The sequence below is a fragment of the Scyliorhinus torazame genome, chromosome 16 (assembly GCF_047496885.1).
Source record: "Scyliorhinus torazame isolate Kashiwa2021f chromosome 16, sScyTor2.1, whole genome shotgun sequence".
In the NCBI taxonomy this organism is placed as follows: Eukaryota; Metazoa; Chordata; class Chondrichthyes; order Carcharhiniformes; family Scyliorhinidae; genus Scyliorhinus; species Scyliorhinus torazame.
This window is the reverse complement of record NC_092722.1, coordinates 147,934,992-147,956,608: the sequence shown is the minus strand read 5'-3', so window position 1 is coordinate 147,956,608 and position 21,617 is coordinate 147,934,992. Positions and strand designations below refer to the sequence as shown.

The window sequence follows — 21,617 nt, the reverse complement described above, 5'->3', positions numbered from 1 at the left end:
ATTTTTAAATGAGACTTACCATTCCATTCAGGACCTTTAAAGAGAAATAATTCTTTAGATGTCAGAGAATATGCAGAGATGTAGTTTAGAGTTTAGTCAAGGGAGTGGGCGAGGGAGAGCAAGAGCATGAGTGTAGGGGACAAGCAAGAGAATCCAACACCATTACACAATTTGTCTTACGTACCCCCAAGCGATGTCTCACATATGCCCTGGAGGTACGCATACCAGTTTGGAAACTGCTGGTGTAAAACATGCATATTGGAAAGGTAGCAATTTTGAAGAGGTCAGATTGACAAGAATGTTAGATGCCTATGTTTGGACACCTTTGGGCAATATTGTTGTGCTGAAATAGAGGCCAAAGTTGCCAAATAAGAATATTACCTTTGACTGTGATGATGTAAAGATTGAATAAACTTCCCGCAACTGCCCAGTCAGATGGTTAAGTGAATTTGGAAGCTTTAAAGCTCAGTTAAGTGCTTTAAATTAGAGTGTATTTTAATACACCAAGGGATTTTTCTTTTAAAAGAACATGTGTTTTCATCTTAATATCCTTAATGGATTATATACTTGTTATAGGTTTAGTTTTGGGGGAAAAAAATTAAATCCTTTTGTTGTCAATTAGTGATACATGGTGATCTGCTATATATTGAAGTGCAGCAACTGAACCTTTTACTTTTCGATAAAAAGAATAAAGGACTCTTGAGTGCAGAGTGCTCTTGCCAAGTAATTAGCTACTGGTCACATCTAGCACTTTTAGTCTGTTAACACTAAATAAGGAATAGGTTTGTTTTGTATATTTTCCTGAGAGCTAATTTCTATTTCTCATTCCATGTTATAGAAGAACTTCTATTTTTCCTGAAGCCTTTCCCCTTCACTCCAATGGAAGTTACCAAAATAGTTTCCGTCCATTTCCTGATAGCAATAGTTTTTACTACTCATGGCTGTATCTCTCAGCACTGGTCTCATGGTTGGCTGCCTGGAGGAAAAAGGAATGCCGTAAGTATGGATGCTTATCTAGAGGTAAGACTCAGTCTTTATATCATTGTTATTTGTTATGTTGTTTACAAACAATACATTGTTTTGTCCTTACCTTTATTGTAGCTGCTAAGATGTTGGATTGTTAACTTGTTAATAGTTAAAAGTTAACTTGATGGTACTCACTCAAGATATCAACTCAAGAAAGTGAACCGTTTACTGGTCAGTAAATCCCGGGAGGTGACTTCACTCAAGGTTGCAACATGCCTTGCCTAATAATAATAATCTTTATTGTCACAAGCAGGCTTACATTTACACTGCAATGAAGTTACAGTGAAAAGCCCCGAGTCGCCACATTCCGGCGCCAGATCGGGTACACGGAGGGAGAATTTAGAATGTCCAAATTACCTAACAGCACATCTTTCGGGACTTGTGGGAGGAAACCCACGCAGACACAGGGCGTGCAGACTCCTCACAGACAAGCCAGGAATCGAACCTTGGAGCCTGGCACTGTGAAGCAACAGTGTTAACCACAGTGCTACTGTGCTGCCTCATATATTGATGTTAATGACTGGTGCCAGGAAATGCATCATTTGCACAAACCTTCCTTAAAACTTTTCCCCAACCTACCTCACCGCTGCTGGTGCTAACTATAAGAAAGCTAAGGTTCTGTGAAGATTCAAACTATCCCTTGCCATGACTCCAGCAGAAGACCGGTAGGAACCCCAGAGAAATTATAGATTTGATTATGTTCAGTCATTTCCCTGTTTTTTCTGGGGTTCAGCTGCTCCTCTGCTCGACTTAGGCTATGAGAGAGGTTGAACCCCCATGGAATTTCAGCCCTAGGATTTTTACCTTCACCAAAGCTGAGCTCAGCTAACTGTACAGAGCAGGGTTGAGTCAGCAACTTCTCAGGTTTGTACTCCTTAACATCTTCTATGATATAATTTGTTCCCTATTGAGGTGAGCTCCTTTAACTGTTTGCATCCATTTCCAACAACAAGCTCACATATTAAATGCCATGGCTGCCAAACATTCCAACTTGGTGGCTCAGCTTAAATTTCAAATCTGTTGACAGGATGAAGGTAGTGAGAAGTGAACGAGTGACTTCAACCAACCAGGTACAAGATGGAAATCTTCAAGCTTGCAGAGAATATTTACTAAAAAATAATTAATTTACAATGCACATGCTTTCTTTTGCACAATGCTAGCAATTAATTTCTACTTGGCTTGGTTCAAGCAATCAATCAGCACAGCATTTAGCATGTAGAAGTAGTGGATGTTTTATGAATTAGTGGTTATAGCAGGATTATATTTGGGCAGCACGGTAACACAGTGGTTAGCACAGTTGCTTCACAGCTCCAGGATACCAGGTTCGATTCCTGGCTTGGGTCACTGTCTGTGCGGAATCTGCATGTTCTTCCCGTGTCTGCGTGGGTTTCCTCTGAGTACTCCGGTTTCCTCCCACAGTCCAAAGATGTGCGGGTTAGGTGGATTGGCCATGATAAATAGTCCTTAGTGCTCAAACAGGTGAGGTGGGGTTACTGGTTTACGGGGATAGGGTGGAGGCATGGGCTTAAGTGGGGTGCTCTTTCCAAGAGCCGGTGCAGACTCAATGGGCCGAATGGCCTCTTTCTGCACTGTAAATTCTATGATATTTGATAGACGGGAAATGGGGATGGGGAGGGAGGGGACGGGGAATGCCGTGGGACAGGTGAGGTGGGGAGAGACAGATGGGGTGGGGAACAGGCGAGCAGAAGAGGGTAAGTGTTGAGGGAGCCTGACCCATCACATATGTGCTGTGGCACTGACTGACAGCAGAACAGCTCATACACTTAAAAGGCACTATGAGGATCTTTTTTCCACAATTTTATAATTCAATCCAAATTATGAGCCAGCAGTGTTGACTGGGGTGAGGTTTTGTATATCATTGAGGAGAATTGATGTCTGCATTGGTGTGAGAGTAAATATTTATGAAGTGCTTTGCTGCTGACCTCAGGCATTGGAGGCTGACCATTTCAGATAGCTTTTCAGGCTGTTAGCCAATGGAGATTTCAAAAATCACCCTGAGCGTTGCTGCAGCATCCAGAGTATCAACTCACAAGGAACTAAAATCCATTGTGAAAAGTAAGGTGAAAGGGAAAAACATATTTTTAGAAGCAAACTGAGGAAAAGATGGAAGAGTTTGATAAAAGTGGGGGAGGAATAAATAAAATAACTGCGGCAATAAACAAATGCTATAAATCCACATGGTGATAGAACAGAAAAAGGAAAACCTTGTTGAGGCCTGATTTTCCTGTGGTAATGGTGAAAAATCTGTCAGCGTTCACTGCACTAAAACAGATCGAAAGTTCAGGAGCTTAGCCATGTGCAGGATAATGTGGAAATCTAAAAGCTGCTATCACTAAGTTTATGCTCGGTTCATGAACTGACAAGGACTTTCACTCTAACGCTGTTAGTCTCACTGTAAAAACCTGGAAAAGAATTGCACCTTGTTGAAATTAGATGTTTTTGATGTCATACCAATGTGATAATTAAACACTTTCACTGGCCCTGAAAAGAATTTTATATTTGGTAGATTGTCAAATTTTCCCATAATGATTAAAAATTCCACATGCATTTAATGTAAAATATTCATAAAATCAATAAAAATATAAAGACCATTTTCTTCAAAGTCTCTTTATCTTCATTTTTACTCCCATCTTTATATTGTCACACACTTACTTCACAATCTTAAAATTTAAATTAAAAGTGAAGGATTTCAAGTGCTTTTAATTCTCTGGTTTGCTGTGTATGAATACTTCAGTTTGACTGATTGCCTATCGGCAACTGGACACAGGTCATCCCCTTTTTTTTTTAACAAACAATTTTATTGAGGTATTTTTGGCATTGTAAACAGGAACAATATACATTAGTGTGCAAATGTCAATTACAAAAACTTAGTGCAAGTAACAGTTCCTCTCTCGCAAATAGACCGGCCTATTCTTCCCCCCTACTTTACACTATTCTACCCAACCTACCTCCTCCAACATTCCAAAAATAGCCACCTCTGGACTCATCGCCACCCTTGTTTTCAGTACCTGGGACATGACTGAGGTGTTGGGTGCTCTGAGGTACAGACGAACCAACACGGTTGCGATTGGTACAACGCAGTTTTATTCCATTTAACTATTTATACATCAGACTTGGTACTCAGCACGTTGTGACTGTGTGAGTGTCTTGCTATGAGGTCCTGGCCCTGTGCTGTCTGCAGATGGACTGCCCAGGAAGTGTTGTGTTTCTTGTCTTATACTGTGTCTGCTCTTGTCTGTGATTGGCTGTCGTGTTATGTGTGCTAATTGGTCCGTTGGTCTGTCGATCATTATGTATGTGTTATGATGTATGCTTGAATATCATGACAATGACGTCCGCAAATCCCTGCCAGTAGCCCCTGAGTTTTGGGCACGCCCAGAACATGGTTTGCTGGTCCTCCCGCACATCTAGCACACTTATCCTCCAGCCCAAAGAATTTACTCATCCAGGCCACTGTCATGGGCCCGGTGAACTACCTTGAACTGAATCAGGCCGAGCCTGGCACATGTTGCGGTTGCAGGTACCCTCCTCAGAGCATCTGCTCATACGTCTCCCTCCAACTCCCCACCAAGCTCCTCCTCCCACTTCAGTTTCAGTTCCTCGGTCCCTGTGTCCTCCGCTCCCATAAGCTCCTTATAAATATCCGAGACTCTCCCCTCTCCTACCTCTCCCCTGGAAACTACCCTGTCCAGGATCCCCCTTGGTGAAAGGCGTGGAAAGGACAGGACCTGTCTACATACGCAATCCCGCACCTGCAAGTACCGAAAGTCATTTCCCCTTGCCAGCCCAAACTTCTCCTCCAGCACCCTCATGCTCGCGAAGCTCCCTTTCAGGAACAAGTCACCCATCCTTCCCACCCCCGCCCTCCGCCACGCCCGAAACCCACCGTCCATCTTCCCCGGGACAAATCGGTGGTTGTCGCATATTGGGGACCAGACCGACGCTTCCCCCCCGTTGCTTCCTCCATTGGCCCCAAATCCGCAGAGCCGCCACCACTATAGGGCTGGTGGAGTACCTGGCCGGCGGGAGCGGCAGAGGAGCCGTGACCAGGGCTGCCAAGCTGGTGCCCCTGCACAAAGCAGCCTCCACCCACTCCCAAACCTACCCCGTGCCCACCATCCATTTCCTTATCATGGCTATGTTAGCCGCCCAGTAGTAGTTGCTGAGGTTCAGCAACGCCAGTCCCCCCTCGCTACTGTTCCGTTCCAGCATCCCCCTCTTTACTCGCGGGACTTCCCCGCCCAAACAAATCCCAGGCTGATTTTATTGATCCTTTTAAAAAAGGACCGCAGAATGAGAATAGGGAGTCACTGAAAAATAAACAGGAATCTCGGGAGGATCGTCATCTTCACCATCTGTACTCTCCCTGCTAGTGACAGCGGGAGTGCATCCCATCTCCGGAACTGGCTCCTCATTTGCTCCACCAGCCTAGACAAGTTCAATTTTGCATCCTGCCCCAGTCCTGCGCCACTTGTATCCCAAAATACCTAAAACTTTAGGTATTTCGGGATACAAAATACCAGACTAAACGGTCGCTCCCTCAGCCTATTCTCCTGACCCCTCGCCTGCACCACAAACATCTCGCTCTTTGTCATGTTCAACTTGTACCCAGAAAACTTGCCAAATTCCCCTAGGATTTCCATAATCCCGTCCATCCCTGCCACCGGATCCGACACGTACAAAAGCAGGTCATCCGCGTAGAGCGAGACCCTGTGTTCTTCCCCCACGCCCCCCCCCCCCCGCCCCCCTCCCCCCCCACCCCCCACCCCGACCATTCCCTTCCATCCCCTTGTCGCTCTCAGAGCAATTGCCAGCGGTTCTATGGCCAACGCAAACAGCAATGGAGAGAGGAGGCATCCCTGTCTTGTCCCACGGTATAGTCAAAAATACTCAGATAGACTTCGGCTTGCGGCGTGACCAGCTAAGCCGCACGTTTCGGCACCTCCCGTTTCAACGGACTTTTGGGCTCTTATCGGGAGCCCCAACGGAAAATTATTGCCAGTGTGAGGTGACAAAGGAAGGAGTCCCCCCGGGTGTGGATGGAAAGGAGCGGCAGTAGTGGCCAGATTGCGGAGGATCCTTTGGAGCAGCGGCAGAGAAGAGAAGGGAAAAGCAAGATGGCGGCCAAGGGAGCCCAGATGGTATGGGGCCCGGAACAGCAGGAGTTCCTCAGACGATGTGTGGAGGAGCTCAAGAAAGAGGTGCTGGCGCCGATGTTGCTGGCAATCGAGGGACTAAAGGAAACACAAAAGGTCCAGGCGATGGAGCTCCGTGGAGTGAAGGCAAAGGCAGCCGAGAACGAAGACGAGATACAGGGCCTGGTGGTAAAAACAGAGACGCACGAGGCACTACACAAGAGGTGCATAGAAAGGCTGGAAGCCCTGGAGAACAGCTCGAGGAGGAAGAACCTACGGATTTTAGGTCTCCCCGAAGGAGCAGAGGGAGCTGATGCTGGGGCGTATGTGAGTATGATGCTCCATACTCTAATGGTCGCTGAGGCCCCAACGGGCCCCCTGGAAGTGGAGGGTGCGTACCGGGTCCTCGTGAGAAGACCAAAGGCAGGGGAAACACCAAGAGCAATAGTGGTGAAGTTCCATCGCTACAGGGACAGGGAGATGGTCCTGAGCTGGGCTAAGAAGACACGGAGTAATAAGTGGGAGAATGCGGTGATACGCGTGTATCAAGACTGGAGTGCGGAGGTGGCGAGAAGGTGGGCGAGTTTCAACCAGGCCAAGGCGGTGCTCCATAGAAAGAAAGTCAAATTTGGGATGCTGCAGCCGGCGAGATTGTGGGTCACACATCAGCGCAAACACCATTACTTCGAGATGGCGGAGGAGGCATGGACATTTATTCAGGAAGAGAAATTGGACTAGACTTGAGAAATTGATGCCCGGAGAGGGGTAGCGAGGTGGTGGCACAGAAATGTAAAGTGGGGAGAGGGGAGGGCTAATGTATAACAATTTTGGACGGGGAATTTTTCTCCCCCCGATGTGGGGGACATGAAGAAATGTGGGCGCCGGTGGAAAAGGGGACAGGGAAGGGGAATGAGGGAAATGCGGCACTAGGGGCGGGGCCGAGAGGAAGGCACGGGTATTTTCCCGCGCTATGGAAACTATGGTGGGAAAAAGGGCGCAGGAAGGAAGGGAGCCTCACACGCAGGGAGGTCAAAGGATGAACGGGGGAAGCCGAGGTCAGCCAGAGTTAGCTGACCTCCGGAAGCAATATGGGGGGAGTAATCAAGCTAGAGGGGGATCTAGGGGGGGGGGGGGGGAAAGGGGGGGGATTAACTGGGTTGGTGCTGCTGAGAGTAAGGGGGAGCTGATACGAGACGATGTGGTCGGGATGGGAGGGCGCCGTCTGGGGGACAGACGGGGGCGTGAGACCTGGGTGAGGAGATGGGTTAAAAAAGGGGATGGCTAGTCGACGAGGGGGGGGGGGGTAAATGGCCCCCCAACCCGGCTGATCACGTGGAATGTGAGGGGTTTAAATGGGCCGATTAAGAGAGCAAGGGTGTTTGCGCACTTAAAGAGACTGAAGGCGGACATAGTTATGCTCCAGGAGACGCACCTGAAGTTGGCGGATCAGGTTAGACTAAGGAAAGGATGGGTGGGACAAGTATTCCACTAAGGGTTGGACGCGAAAAACAGAGGGGTGGCAATACTGGTGGGGAAACGTGTATCGTTCGAGGCTAAGACCATAGTGGTGGATAGTGGGGGCAGGTATGTGATGGTGAGTGGCAGATTGCAGGGTGAGGCGGTTGTGCTGGTGAACGTATATGCCCCGAACTGGGTGACGCGGGATTCATGAAGCGAATGCTGGGACGTATCCCGGACCTGGAGGTGGGAAACCTGTTAATGGGGGGGGGGGGACTTTAACACAGTGCTTGACCCAGGGCTGGACCGGTCCAGATCCAGGACCGGGAGAAGGCCAGCAGCGGCCAAGGTGCTTAAGGGATTCATGGAGCAAATGGGGGGAGTAGATCCGTGGAGATTCGCCAGACCGATGGGTAAAGAGTTTTCCTTTTTCTCCCACGTCCACAAGGTATATTCCCAGATAGACTTTTTTGTTTTTGGAAGGGCACTGATCCCGAAAGTGGCAGGAACGGAGTACTCGGCTAGAGCTGTTTCAGATCTCGCCCCGCATTGGGTGGAGCTGGAACTAGGAGAGGAAAGGGACCAGCGCCCACTCTGGCGATTAGACATGGGACTACTGGCGGACAAGGGGGTATGCGGAAGGGTGAGGGGATGTATCGAAAGATACCTGGAGGTCAATGACGATGGGGAGGTCCAGGTGGGAGTAGTATGGGAAGCGCTGAAGGCGGTGGTTAGAGGAGAGTTGATTTCCATCAGAGCCCACAAGGGGAAACAAGAGGGTAAAGAAAGAGAGAGTTAGTAGGGGAAATTTTGAGGGTGGATAGGAAGTATGCGGAGGCCCCAGGTGGGCTATACAGGGAAAGACGAAGATTACAGACGGAGTTTGACCTGCTGACCACGGGAAAGGCAGAGACACAGTGGAGGAAGGCACAGGGGATACAATGTGAATATGGGGAGAAGGCGAGCCGGCTGCTGGCCCAACAACTTAGGAAGAGGGGGACGGCGAGAGAGATTGGAGGAGTTAGGGACGAAACGGGAATGATGGAGCAGAGAGCAGGGAAAGTGAACGAGATGTTCAAGACATTCTATGAGAGGCTGTACAAGTCCCAACCCTCGGAGGGGAAAGAGGGAATGATACACTTTTTGGACCAGCTAGAGTTCCCGAGGGTGGAGTGGCAGTGCTGGGGGCGCAGATTGAGTTGGATGAGGTGACCAAAGGAATTGGGAACATGCAAGCAGGGAAGGCCCCGGGACCAGATGGGTTCCCGGTGGAATTTTATAGGAAGTATATGGACCTGTTGGCCCCGCTTTTGGCAAGAACCTTTAATGAGGCTAAGGAAAGGGGGATATTACCCCCGACAATGTCGGAGGCGACGATATCGCTGATTCTGAAACGAGACAAAGACCTGCTGCAGTGCGGGTCATACAGGCCCATCTCCCTCCTAAACGTAGACGCCAAACTGCTGGCCAAAGTGATGGCGACAAGGATAGATGATTGTGTCCCAGGGGTGGTACATGACGACCAGACAGGGTTTGTTAAGGGGAGACAATTGAATGCCAATGTACAAAGGTTGCTGGGGGTGATGATGATGCCCCCACTGGAGGGGGAGGCAGAGATAGTGGTGGCGATGGATGCAGAGAAGGCATTTGATAGGGTGGAGTGGGACTATTTGTGGGAGGTGCTGAAGGGATTTGGGTTCGGGGAGAGGTTCATTAGATGGGTTAGACTCTTGTACGCGACCCCGGTGGCAAGCGTCATTACAAATAGGCAAAGATCGGGATACTTTCGATCACATAGGGGTACAAGACAAGGGTGCCCCCTGTCCCCGTTACTGTTCGCGTTGGCAATTGAAACATTGGCCATAGCGCTGAGGGACTCTAAGAAGTGGAGGGGGGTGCTTAGAGGGAGAGAGGAACATCGAGTGTCACTATATGCAGACGATTTGCTGCTATATGTGGCGGACCCGGTAGAGGGGATGCCAGAGGTAATGCAGATACTCAGGGAGTTTGGAGAGTTCTCGGGATACAAATTAAATATGGGAAAGAGCAAACTTTTTGTGATGCACCCCGGGGAACAGGACAGGGGGATAGATGCTCTGCCGCTGAGGAGAGTAGCAAGGAATTTTCGATACCTGGGGATTCAGGTGGCCAGGAACTGGGGAACCCTACATAAACTTAACCTGACGTGATTGGTAGAGCAGACGGAGGAGGACTTTAAGAGGTGGGATATGGTGCCCCTGTCATTGGCGGGCAGAGTACAGGCGGTTAAAATGGTGGTCCTCCCGAGGTTCCTTTTTGTGTTTCAGTGCCTCCCCATCCTGATTACAAAGGCCTTCTTCAAAAAAATAGACAGGAGCAGTATGAGCTTTGTGTGGGCGGGAAAGACCCCGAGGGTAAAGAGGGAGTTCCTGCAGCGCAGTAGGGACAGAGGGGGACTGGCACTGCCAAGTCTGAGTGACTACTATTGGGCCGCCAATGTGTCGATGGTCTGTAAGTGGATGAGGGAAGAAGAAGGTGCGGCGTGGAAAAGGTTGGAGATGGCGTCCTGTAAGGGAACGAGCCTAAAAGCGCTGGCGACGGCTCCGCTACCGTTCTCTCCGAAAAGGTACACCACAAACCCAGTGGTGGTGGCGACCTTGAAGATCTGGGGGCAGTGGAGACGACATAGGGGAGTGACGAGTGCCTCGGTGTGGTCCCCGATAAGGAATAACCACAGGTTCGTCCCGGGGAGGATAGATGGGGGTTTTCAATGTTGGCAGCGAGCAGGAATTAGGAAGCTGAAGGACCTGTTTGTGGACTGGACGTTTGCAAGTTTGGGAGCATTGGAAGAAAAATATAAGCTGCCACCAGGGAATGCTTTCCGGTACATGCAAGTGAGGGCATTTACGAGGCAACAGGTGAGGGAATTTCCGCGGCTCCCGACGCAAAGGTTCCAGGATAGAGTGATTTTGGGGGCATGGGTTGGAGAAGGTAAAGTGTCCGAAATATACAGGGACATGAGAGACAAGGGGGAGGCGATGGTAGAGGAGCTGAAGAGAAAATGGGAAGAGGAGCTGGGGGAAGAGATTGAGGAGGGGCTGTGGGCAGATGCCCTAAGTAGGGAAGATTCCTCGTCCTCGTGTGCCAGGCTTAGCCTGATTCAATTTAAGGTTCTACACAGAGCGCATATGACGGGAGCAAGACTGAGCAGGTTTTTTGGGGTGGAGGACAGGTGTGGGAGGTGCTCGGGAAGCTCGGCGAACCACACTCACATGTTCTGGTCGTGTCCAGCACTGCATGAATTCTGGGAGGGTGTGGCAAGAGTGATCTCAAAGGTGGTGGGGGTCCGGGTCAAACCAAGCTGGGGGTTGGCTATATTTGGGGTTGCAGAAGAACCGGGAGTGCAGGAGGCGAAAGAGGCCTTTGCGTCCCTAGTAGCCCGGCAAAGGATTCTACTTATGTGGAAAGAAGCGAAGCCTCCGGGCGTGGAGGCCTGGATAAACGACATGGCAGGGTTCATAAGGCTGGAACGAATAAAATATGCGTTAAGAGAATCGGCTCAGGGGTTCACCAGGCGGTGGCAACCGTTCCTTGACTATCTCGCGGAACGATAATGGAAAACCAGAAAAGACAGTAGCAGCAACCCAGGGGGGCAGGGGGAGGGGGGGGGGGGGGTGGTGGCGGGAGGATTAATCCGGGTTCTTGGTTTTTTTTCTTAGTTAGTTGTTGATATTTGCTTTTTGTTTATTTCTTTTTTTTTATCTATTGTTAGTTTAATATATTATTTAAATAACGTTTAATGTATATTCCTTTATTAAGTTGTAAAAACGGAAAATCTTTGTTTGAAAAACTTCAATAAAATATATTTTTAAAAAAAAATACTCAGATATCGTCCGGTTCGTCCTTACACTAGCATCTGGGGCCTGATATAGCAGTCTAACCCAGTCCACAAAGCCTTCCCCAAACCTAAACCGTCCCAGCACCTCCCATAAATAGTCCCACTCCACCCGGTCAAAAGCCTTTTCGGCATCCATTGCCACCACTACCTCCACCTCTCTGCCCTCCGGGGGGGCATCATAATCACATTGAGTAGCCTTCTTAGGTTGGCTACCAGCTGCCTGCCCTTTACAAACCCCGCTTGGTCCTCCACAATCACGTCCGGTACACAGCCTTCGATTCTGGACGCCAGGATCTTGGTCAGTAGTTTAGCGTCAACATTAATCAAGGGCATTGTCCTATAGGCCCCACAGGCTTCCTGATCTTTATCCCGTTTTAAATTCAGCGAGATGGTGGCTTGCGACATCGGCGGGGGTAACACCCCCTTGTGTCATCCCCTTGTTTTGACAGCAGGTTTAAACTGGTGTTGGAAAAGTGATCACTAAATCTTTGTGCACAGCTTTTTTTCGTGGTCAGCAGCAAGTGTCCTTGCCGACCACGAAAGCAGGGATAATATAAGTCATTCTAAATCAGAGATTTTCTAAAATAAATATTTTTATTCTCCATTTTCACATTTTCTTCAGAATTTACACCCCACCAACAAACAGTAAATGGTAACGAATACAATGTCAATCCCCTTGTTAACAACAACGATTCCCATCCTCCCACCACCCCCAAACAACGGCCCACCTGACAATATAAGCATCAAATAAAACAAACCCTCCCAAGGTGGAAAAGAAAAAGAAAAAGGAACCAGGAATCGTCTATGGTCACCATTGACATATACAGTCCACCCCCCAACCTCCCCCACCACTAATATTCAATGCCATCTAATCCCCGAATCCCATGAATTGTAGACACCCCCCACCCCCCTCCCAGACTCCTCCCCTCCACTTCCTCTTGTAAACTCCTCCCCACAACCTCGGTTCCTTCCCCCAGCTTTTCGCCCTGGCTAGACTCACCGAAACCTATTCTACCAGGCTCCGATGGCCGCAGCCCCTCCCCCCACCTCACTCCCGTTCACTGGCTGGCTTAAACCGGCAAGCGTGGAAGCCCCCGCCCTCGTCTCCTTCCCCCTTGCCCGGTCCCAGGAAAGCCAAGAAATCTCCTTTAGCACACAACCCCCACATACACACCCAAGCCCCAAAGAACCATCATTGCAAATGAAAGTCCCAACTCTTCCCTTCTCCAAATATATACAACCCGACTCATTTAGTACATACACCAACACGCAGTGAAAAAATAAAGTTACACGAGACTACATCGGTACACGATCATTTATCAATTCTGCCACAATCCTTCTGCCTTCGCAAACTCCTCCGCTGCTTCAGCCGTCCCAAAATAAAAGTCCTTGGATTTGTAGGTCACCTTCAACTTAGCTGGATATACTATGCCACACTGCACCTTGCTGATGTACAGTGCCTTCTTCACCCGGCTGAAGGCAGCCCACCTCCTCGCCAGCTCCCCCGCAAAGTCCTGGTATATGCCTATACCAGCTCCAGCCCACTGCACCACCCGCTTCTGCTTTCCCCAGCATACAACTTTCTCCTTCACGCGACTTTCTCCTTCACGCTATACCTACGGAAACACAGTGTTACTACTCTTGGCGGCTCACTCGCCATTGGTATAGGCCTCCACGACCGATGAGCCCGATCCAGTTCATATCGGGAGGGATCATCCCCCTCCCCCAATAGCTTCGCCAACATTGTGGCAAAATATTCAGACAGCCTTGGGCCTTCCACCCCTTCGGGCAGACCCGCAATCTTCAGATTTTGTCGCCTGGATCTGTTTTTCAAGTTCCACAGTCATCACCTTGGTCGTTTCTTCTGCTGTGAGCGATGCAGCCTCCCCTGGTGCTCCAGCATCCGCTTTCCTTACATTTCCTGCGCTGCCTTTTTCACTCCCTGGCGGTCTTTCACTAACCCCCTTTTTCACGACCGTTTTTCTCCCAAACGTGGACCTTTCTCTTTCCTGTGCCTTCTTGCAGCCTTTTCCGCCTCCGTTGCCTCCGGGACTGGGCGTTAAAACTCCGAAATTCCTATTCCCAAGCGGGAGCCCTCCAGTGTGCGGCTGCCTCCCGCCCGCCGTCACCGGAAGTGCCCCAAATTAGAAATTTGAGGAGAAAAGAACAAACTAGGTTAATTATGTATTAGAATATTTCTTAAATTTGAAGAAAACAATCGGAGTAAGAATGAATGCTGCTGCTAAGGATTAGCAGAGAAATTTGGATGATTTCAATAAAAAAGTCATGAGTGGCAATTGAATAAACTATCTAAATCCATCCCCAAATCTTTTTCTGCATCCTGTATATTGTTCTCATTATTTAATTTCTAGGTGATTAGTAGAGATTAGAAACAATATTGTGCAAGCAGGATGCCATTCAACACCTTCACCAGTCTGACATTATGAATCTCACAATTAATCTCTGTTTGCTAATTCAAGACAACTTTACTGAGTCCCATGTTTTCTACCTGAATCCTCTGTATTCAAGTTTAATTATAAGTCTTGAATGTCAAAAACTTTTTGAAGGGTATAAATGAAGGATATCATGTGGATTAATTGTGAAAAAGAGTACTGAGGTTAATGATAGTAATTGAAGAAACACTAATCGTTGCACTGGCAGCATGTAAGTATTCCCATATCAATACCAGTGGAAGACCCATCACAACTATATTTGCACATTCATCTGTCAGGATTTGCCCCCCAACACTCTCAGTTTTCCATAAGTTTGTCTAACTCGTATAGTGACATCCCAGGTAATTAAAAACCATGATCACACTCACTCCGCCACTAAACCTTTACCCCTCATCCCACCCCTCAGCGGTGAAGCAGAATATGAAGTTTCGCTGGTGGGGGAATGATTAATAATACGGTGGGGGTGAGAGGTAGCAAATGAGAGGAGAGTGTGTTCAGGCACATGGCAATCCTGCCTAGCTAAATGCCCTTTCCTCCTCCATCACTAGGTCGGCCATAATATTTCACCCTTATAGTTTTTCAAGCTTCACATCTAAACGGGCATTATTGCTCCAAATCAAAGTTGAACGACCAGGTCGTTTTTTTTAGTGAAGAGTTTAGTCAGCATCAAATTACAAATTTTATGGGAATAACCTTAACAGAATTGTGCATGTGTTTATCATGCTATGAATGCTATGTATGTATTGACCTCAGTGAGGAAGGAAAATTGCAAGTTGAAAACATTAGTTGCAAATTAATTTAGTTTGCATTGAGCAGATTGCGGTTCCTTGATTGATTGATTTTGCTCACTGGTTCGTCTCATTCAGTCTAGTCGCTTTCCCTACCTGGAACGTAACCAGTGGATATTTGAGCCAATCAACATGGCTAATTAAACAGGTTATTCAAACCAATTGAAGTGACACAGCATAAATGGTTAAAGCGTGATGGATGTTGCACCCCAGGTGTGATACCCTGTGATGCATGATATACACAAGACTAACAATTAAATAGAGAAGCAAAAGGAGAATGCGTTGTTAGACTTTTGAGTTGCTGTGATATGAAGAGTCTAAAGTTCTGCTCCTTTTTCACAAACACACATCTATTTCATTCCAACAGCCTTTGCACAAAACTCTAACTATACATCACCTGACAGAGGCCACCTGAAGCCCCTTTACATATCAGTGTCAATTAATGGATACTCAACATAAAGGAGACAACTAATTGCAATGTCTCTTAACCCATTACTTAACAGTCTCCCCTTCCTTGGAGGAAAAATAATAATTAGGTGAAAACAAAATTTCAAGAAACTCAAAAACACACACATGATTTCCCCCCTTTTATTTGTTGTTTGGACGAGAAAGAAAAAAAAAGTCACAGAAACAAGCGCCCTTCATTAACAATATCCAAAAGTTTCTGTGAACTCGCCCCTCTTTTCATAAAACAGTCTGACAGTTGATAGCTCCTGTCGACCCATTTAATTTTTGTCATTTCCCCTCTGTCCAACATCTGCTTCAAACTTGCGATGTCTATCCGTAACCTCTTTTCATTGACACTTTTTGTAGAGTGCACATTTTCCCACAGGGATTTATTGTCAATGTGACAGTCAATAGGTATATTACCCAAATCCCCCAATCCCAAAATTTCTGTCAATACCTGACTTATATAAAAAGCCATATCCACCGCCTCTACAAGGCTTAATGTCTCAGCAGTCAAAGTGCTTTTTACCACTCTCCTTATTTTCTTTGTTTCCCACACAAGAGGGCAACATTTACCATTGTTCCCCAAAAGGAAAATTATAAAACCTCCTGCACTTGAAACCCCATCACATAAATTTGTGTAGGACGCATCACTATAAACTATGAGTTTCAAGTGCCTAAGGTCACCTAAAACTGGGAACTTCAAAACACACTCCTGCATTTTTAGTTTGACCAATGCTTTATTTGCTCTTATTATGTCTTCCACTTTCGGATCATTCATTTTTGTACTCAACTCTAAGACATCAAAACTCATGTCCGGTCTAGTCTGTCTACCTAACCAGTTCAGTTGCCCAATTAAACTTCGCAGTTGCTCTTTTTCTATCTTTGAAACCATTGCGTCTTTTTGTGAAACTCGGCCACGACTAATTGCTATTGGGCTGATGCTTTCCAAATAAGGTTGCTGACGTAAAGTTGCCCCTAACTTAGTCTGTCCAATTTCCAGTCCAATATATTTAAATGCACCGGAAGCCTGACTTCCAACCCTGAATTCATTCTTCAAACCAGAGATTACAATAGCTTCAAAATCACTAGTCCCACCCCACAAAAAATCATCGACATGCATCATAAAAATGCCAGAAAGATTTCCTTTATAGTGCCAGTAAAACATTGCAGGATCTGCTTTCAACTGGCAACAGCCTAACTTGAACAAAACTGACCTTACCGAAAAATACCAGACTCTAGATGCATCATTTAATCCATATACACATTTGTTCAACGTCCAGAGTACCCCTTCTGTGTTAGCTGCTACTTTAGGAGGACGGAGAAACTCATCTTCCGAGATCTTGATAAACTACGTCCCCTCTCCCGCCTGGTATCTTGTTCTGTACTGCTACTGCTTGATCTTTCCCTTCTGCTGTGGGATGTCCTTTCAATAGTTCTCAACATTTTCCTGCAGACCTGTTCACTATCTGATGTACTATCTGAACTGGCACTGCGTTTCTGTGCCCTCCATTTTTCAACTTCATTTTCCCAATCCATTGTCTTGACTCCTTCCCCTGAATGCTGTACATTCAACCAATGTTTATACTTTCCAGTGGCCTTCTCTGCTCTACTAATAACAGTTGCATCCTTCCATTGACTAGACCCTTCAGGCAAGTATGTCACTTTTGTACCAACTTTTGGCAGTTGCCCGTTCGGAAAAATGGCCTGTTCTAATTCATCAGAAGTGTTGTGTTCCTCCACAGAAACCCAGTCTACATCAGTTAATTGGTCCTCATAGTTCTGTGACACATGTGTACCAGATGACTCTGGTTCCTCGTCATGTCTGTCTGCTCTGTCTAAATTTGAAAATTTGTGATCTGTACCCATTATCCTTGATGAATGGACCCTAACAGTTTGATTACCATGTTGCAAAATAGTTGTTTTGCCATCTATGCCTATGATCTTCCCTGGGCCTTTCCATTCATTAGAATTGTCCCTCTTATCGTATACCATGCCTCCTTGCTGAAAAACGGCACCTGATGGCCGTACATTATGTCTTAAAGCTCTGCGAATTCTTTCAGAGACTTCTGCTTCCAAAAACGCGTTTCTACTGCTATGTAATGCATTTAAATCTCAGCAAAACCAGAGCTAATTGTAGTCCCCTCCCAAGCTGGAGGCTGGTCATCCAAAATGGATGGAATTTTAGGATTTCTACCAAACACTAATTGATAAGGACTATAGCCCCCAACCATCTGCAATGAATTCTTTGCATGTACTGCCCATGCTAAAGCTGAATTTAGCCTGCAATTTGGTCGATCTGCCAAAATTGTCTGAAGCATGTCATCGATGATGACAGCATGCTTTCTTTCACAGACACCATTACTAAATGGGCTTTCTGCAGCTGTATTCATAACTCTGATATTCATGTTTTCACAGGCTTCCAGCGTCTCGGATGGCTTCATCTGCAGAAAGTGCACCCAACTGGAGCTCCTCACAGACCGCATGGTTCAGTTGGAGCAGCAATTGGTTGCACTTAGGAGCATGCAGGTGGCGGAAAGCGAGATAGATAGCAGTTATATAAATGTGGTCACACCCAAGGTGCAGGCAGAGAAATGGGTGACCACCAGAAAGGGCAGGCAGTCAGTGCAGGAATCCCCTGTGGTTGTCCCCCTCTCGAACAGGTATACCCCTTTGGATACTGTCGGGGGGATAGCCTATCAGGGGAAAACAGTAGCAGCCAGAGCAGTGGCACCACGGCTGGCTCTGATGTTCAGAAGGGAGGGTCAAAGCGAGGAAGAGCAATAGTAATAAGGGACTCTATAGTCAGGGGCACAGATAGGCGCTTCTGTGGACGTGAAAGAGACTCCAGGATGGTATGTTGCCTCCCTGGTGCCAGGGTCCAGGATGTCTCCGAACAGGTAGAGGGCATCCTGAAGGGGGAGGGCAAACAGGCAGAAGTCGTTGTACATATTGGTACTAACGACATAGGCAGGAAGGGGCATGAGGCCTTGCAGCAGGAGTTCAGGAAGCTAGGCAGAAAGTTAAAAGACAGGACCTCTAGGGTTGTAATCTCGGGATTACTCGCTGTGCCACGTGCCAGTGAGGCTAGAAATAGGAAGATAGAGCAGCTAAACACGTGGCTAAACAGCTGGTGTAGAAGGGAGGGTTTCCATTATCTGGACCACTGGGAGCTCTTCCGGGGCAGGTGTGACCTATATAAGAAGGACGGGTTGCATCTAAACTGGAGAGGCATAAATATCCTGGCCGCGAGGTTGCTCGTGTCACACGGGAGGGTTTAAACTAGTATGGCAGGGGGGTGGGCACGGGAGCAATAGGTCAGAAGGTGAGAGCATTGAGGGAGAACTAGGGAATAGGGATAGTGTGGCTCTGAGGCAGAGCAGACAGGGAGAAGTTGCTGAACACAGAGGGTCTGGTGGCCTGAAGTGCATATGCTTTAATGCAAGAAGTATTACGGGTAAGGCAGATGAACTTAGAGCTTGGATTAGTACTTGGAACTATGATGTTGTTGCCATTACAGAGACCTGGTTGAGGGAAGGGCAGGATTGGCAGCTAAACGTTCCAAGATTTAGATGTTTCAGGCGGGATAGAGGGGGATGTAAAAGGGGTGGCGGAGTTGCGCTACTGGTTAGGGAGGATATCACAGCTGTACTACGGGAGGATACCTCAGAAGGCAGTGAGGCTACATGGGAAGAGATCAGGAATAAGAAGGGTGCAGTCACAATGTTGGGGGTTTACGACAGGCCTCCCAACAGCCAGCGGGAGATAGAGAAGCAGATAAGTAGACAGATTTTGGAAAAGAGTAAAAACAACAGGGTTGTGGTGATGGGAGACTTCAACTTCCCCAATATTGACTGGGACTCACTTAGTGACAGGGGCTTAGACGGGGCAGAGTTTGTAAGGAGCATCCAGGAGGGCTTCTTAAAACAATATGTAGACAGTCCAACTAGGGAAGGGGCGGTACTGGACCTGGTATTGGGGAATGAGCCCGGCCAGGTGGTAGAAGTTTCAGTAGGGGAGCATTTCGGGAACAGTGACCACAATTCAGCAAGTTTTAAAGTGCTGGTGGACAAGGATAAGAGTGGTCCTAGGGTGAATGTGTAAATTGGGGGAAGGCTAATTATAACAATATTAGACGGGAACTGAAGAATCTAGATTGGGGGCGGATATTTGAGGGCAAATCAACATCTGACATGTGGGAGATTTTCAAGTGTCAGTTGAAAGGAATTCAGGACCAGCATGTTCCTGTGAGGAAGAAGGATAAATACGGCAATTTTCGGGAACCTTGGATAACGAGAGATATTGTAGGCCTCGTCAAAAAGAAAAAGGAGGCATTTGTCAGGGCTAAAAGGCTGGGAACAGACGAAGCATCTGGGTTGCATCTAAACTGGAGAGGCATAAATATCCTGGCCGCGAGGTTTGCTCGTGTCACACGGGAGGGTTTAAACTAGTATGGCAGGGGGGTGGGCACGGGAGCAATAGGTCAGAAGGTGAGAGCATTGAGGGAGAACTAGGGAATAGGGATAGTGTGGCTCTGAGGCAGAGCAGACAGGGAGAAGTTGCTGAACACAGAGGGTCTGGTGGCCTGAAGTGCATATGCTTTAATGCAAGAAGTATTACGGGTAAGGCAGATGAACTTAGAGCTTGGATTAGTACTTGGAACTATGATGTTGTTGCCATTACAGAGACCTGGTTGAGGGAAGGGCAGGATTGGCAGTTAAACGTTCCAAGATTTAGATGTTTCAGGCGGGATAGAGGGGGATGTAAAAGCGGTGGCGGAGTTGCGCTACTGGTTAGGGAGGATATCACAGCTGTACTACGGGAGGATACCTCAGAAGGCAGTGAGGCTACATGGGAAGAGATCAGGAATAAGAAGGGTGCAGTCACAATGTTGGGGGTTTACGACAGGCCTCCCAACAGCCAGCGGGAGATAGAGAAGCAGATAAGTAGACAGATTTTGGAAAAGAGTAAAAACAACAGGGTTGTGGTGATGGGAGACTTCAACTTCCCCAATATTGACTGGGACTCACTTAGTGACAGGGGCTTAGACGGGGCAGAGTTTGTAAGGAGCATCCAGGAGGGCTTCTTAAAACAATATGTAGACAGTCCAACTAGGGAAGGGGCGGTACTGGACCTGGTATTGGGGAATGAGCCCGGCCAGGTGGTAGAAGTTTCAGTAGGGGAGCATTTCGGGAACAGTGACCACAATTCAGCAAGTTTTAAAGTGCTGGTGGACAAGGATAAGAGTGGTCCTAGGGTGAATGTGTAAATTGGGGGAAGGCTAATTATAACAATATTAGACGGGAACTGAAGAATCTAGATTGGGGGCGGATATTTGAGGGCAAATCAACATCTGACATGTGGGAGATTTTCAAGTGTCAGTTGAAAGGAATTCAGGACCAGCATGTTCCTGTGAGGAAGAAGGATAAATACGGCAATTTTCGGGAACCTTGGATAACGAGAGATATTGTAGGCCTCGTCAAAAAGAAAAAGGAGGCATTTGTCAGGGCTAAAAGGCTGGGAACAGACGAAGCCTGTGTGGAATATAAGGAAAGTAGGAAGGAACTTAAGCAAGGAGTCAGGAAGGCTAGAAGGGGTCATGAAAAGTCATTGGCAAACAGGGTTAAGGAAAATTCCAAGGCTTTTTACACGTACATAAAAAGCAAAAGGGTAGCCAGGGAAAGGGGTGGCCCACTGAAGGATAGGCAAGGGAAACTATGTGTGGAGCCAGAGGAAATGGGCGAGGTACTAAATGAATACTTTGCATCAGTATTCACCAAAGAGAAGGAATTGGTAGATGTTGAGTCTGGAGAAGGGTGTGTAGATAGCCTGGGTCACATTGAGATCCAAAAAGACGAGGTGTTGGGTGTCTTGAAAAATATTAAGATAGATAAGTCCCCAGGGCCTGATGGGATCTACCCCAGAATACTGAAGGAGGCTGGAGAGGAAATTGCTGAGGCCTTGACAGAAATCTTTGGATCCTCACTGTCTTCAGACGATGTCCCGGAGGACTGGAGAATAGCCAATGTTGTTCCTCTGTTTAAGAAGTGTAGCAAGGATAATCCAGGGAACTACAGGCCGGTGAGCCTTACTTCAGTGGTAGGTAAATTACTGGAGAAAATTCTTCGAGACAGGATCTACTCCCATTTGGAAGCAAATGGACGTATTAGTGAGAGGCAGCATGATTTTGTGAAGGGGAGGTCGTGTCTCACTAACTTGATAGAGTTTTTCGAGGTGGTCACAAAGATGATTGATGCAGGTAGGGCAGTGGATGTTGTCTATATGGACTGCAGTAAGGTCTTTGACAAGGCCCCTCATGGTAGACTAGTACAAAAGGTGAAGTCACACAGGATCAGGGGTGAGCTGGCAAGGTGGATACAGAACTGGCTAGGTCATAGAAGGCAGAGAGTAG

At 47.4% G+C, this 21,617-nt stretch overlaps 1 protein-coding gene across 1 annotated transcript in view; it reads left to right on the top strand.

Moving 5' to 3' along the window:
* Positions 1-844: 844 nt before the first annotated feature.
* The window catches only part of gnrh3 (gonadotropin-releasing hormone 3), a 49,765-nt gene continuing 28,992 nt past the window's right edge, over positions 845-21,617 (top strand). The window contains exon 1 of the mRNA XM_072477696.1: positions 845-1,020. Within this exon, the coding sequence (XP_072333797.1) occupies positions 880-1,020 (141 nt within the window). The 5' untranslated portion in view covers positions 845-879. The remainder of the gene's footprint in view (positions 1,021-21,617) is intronic.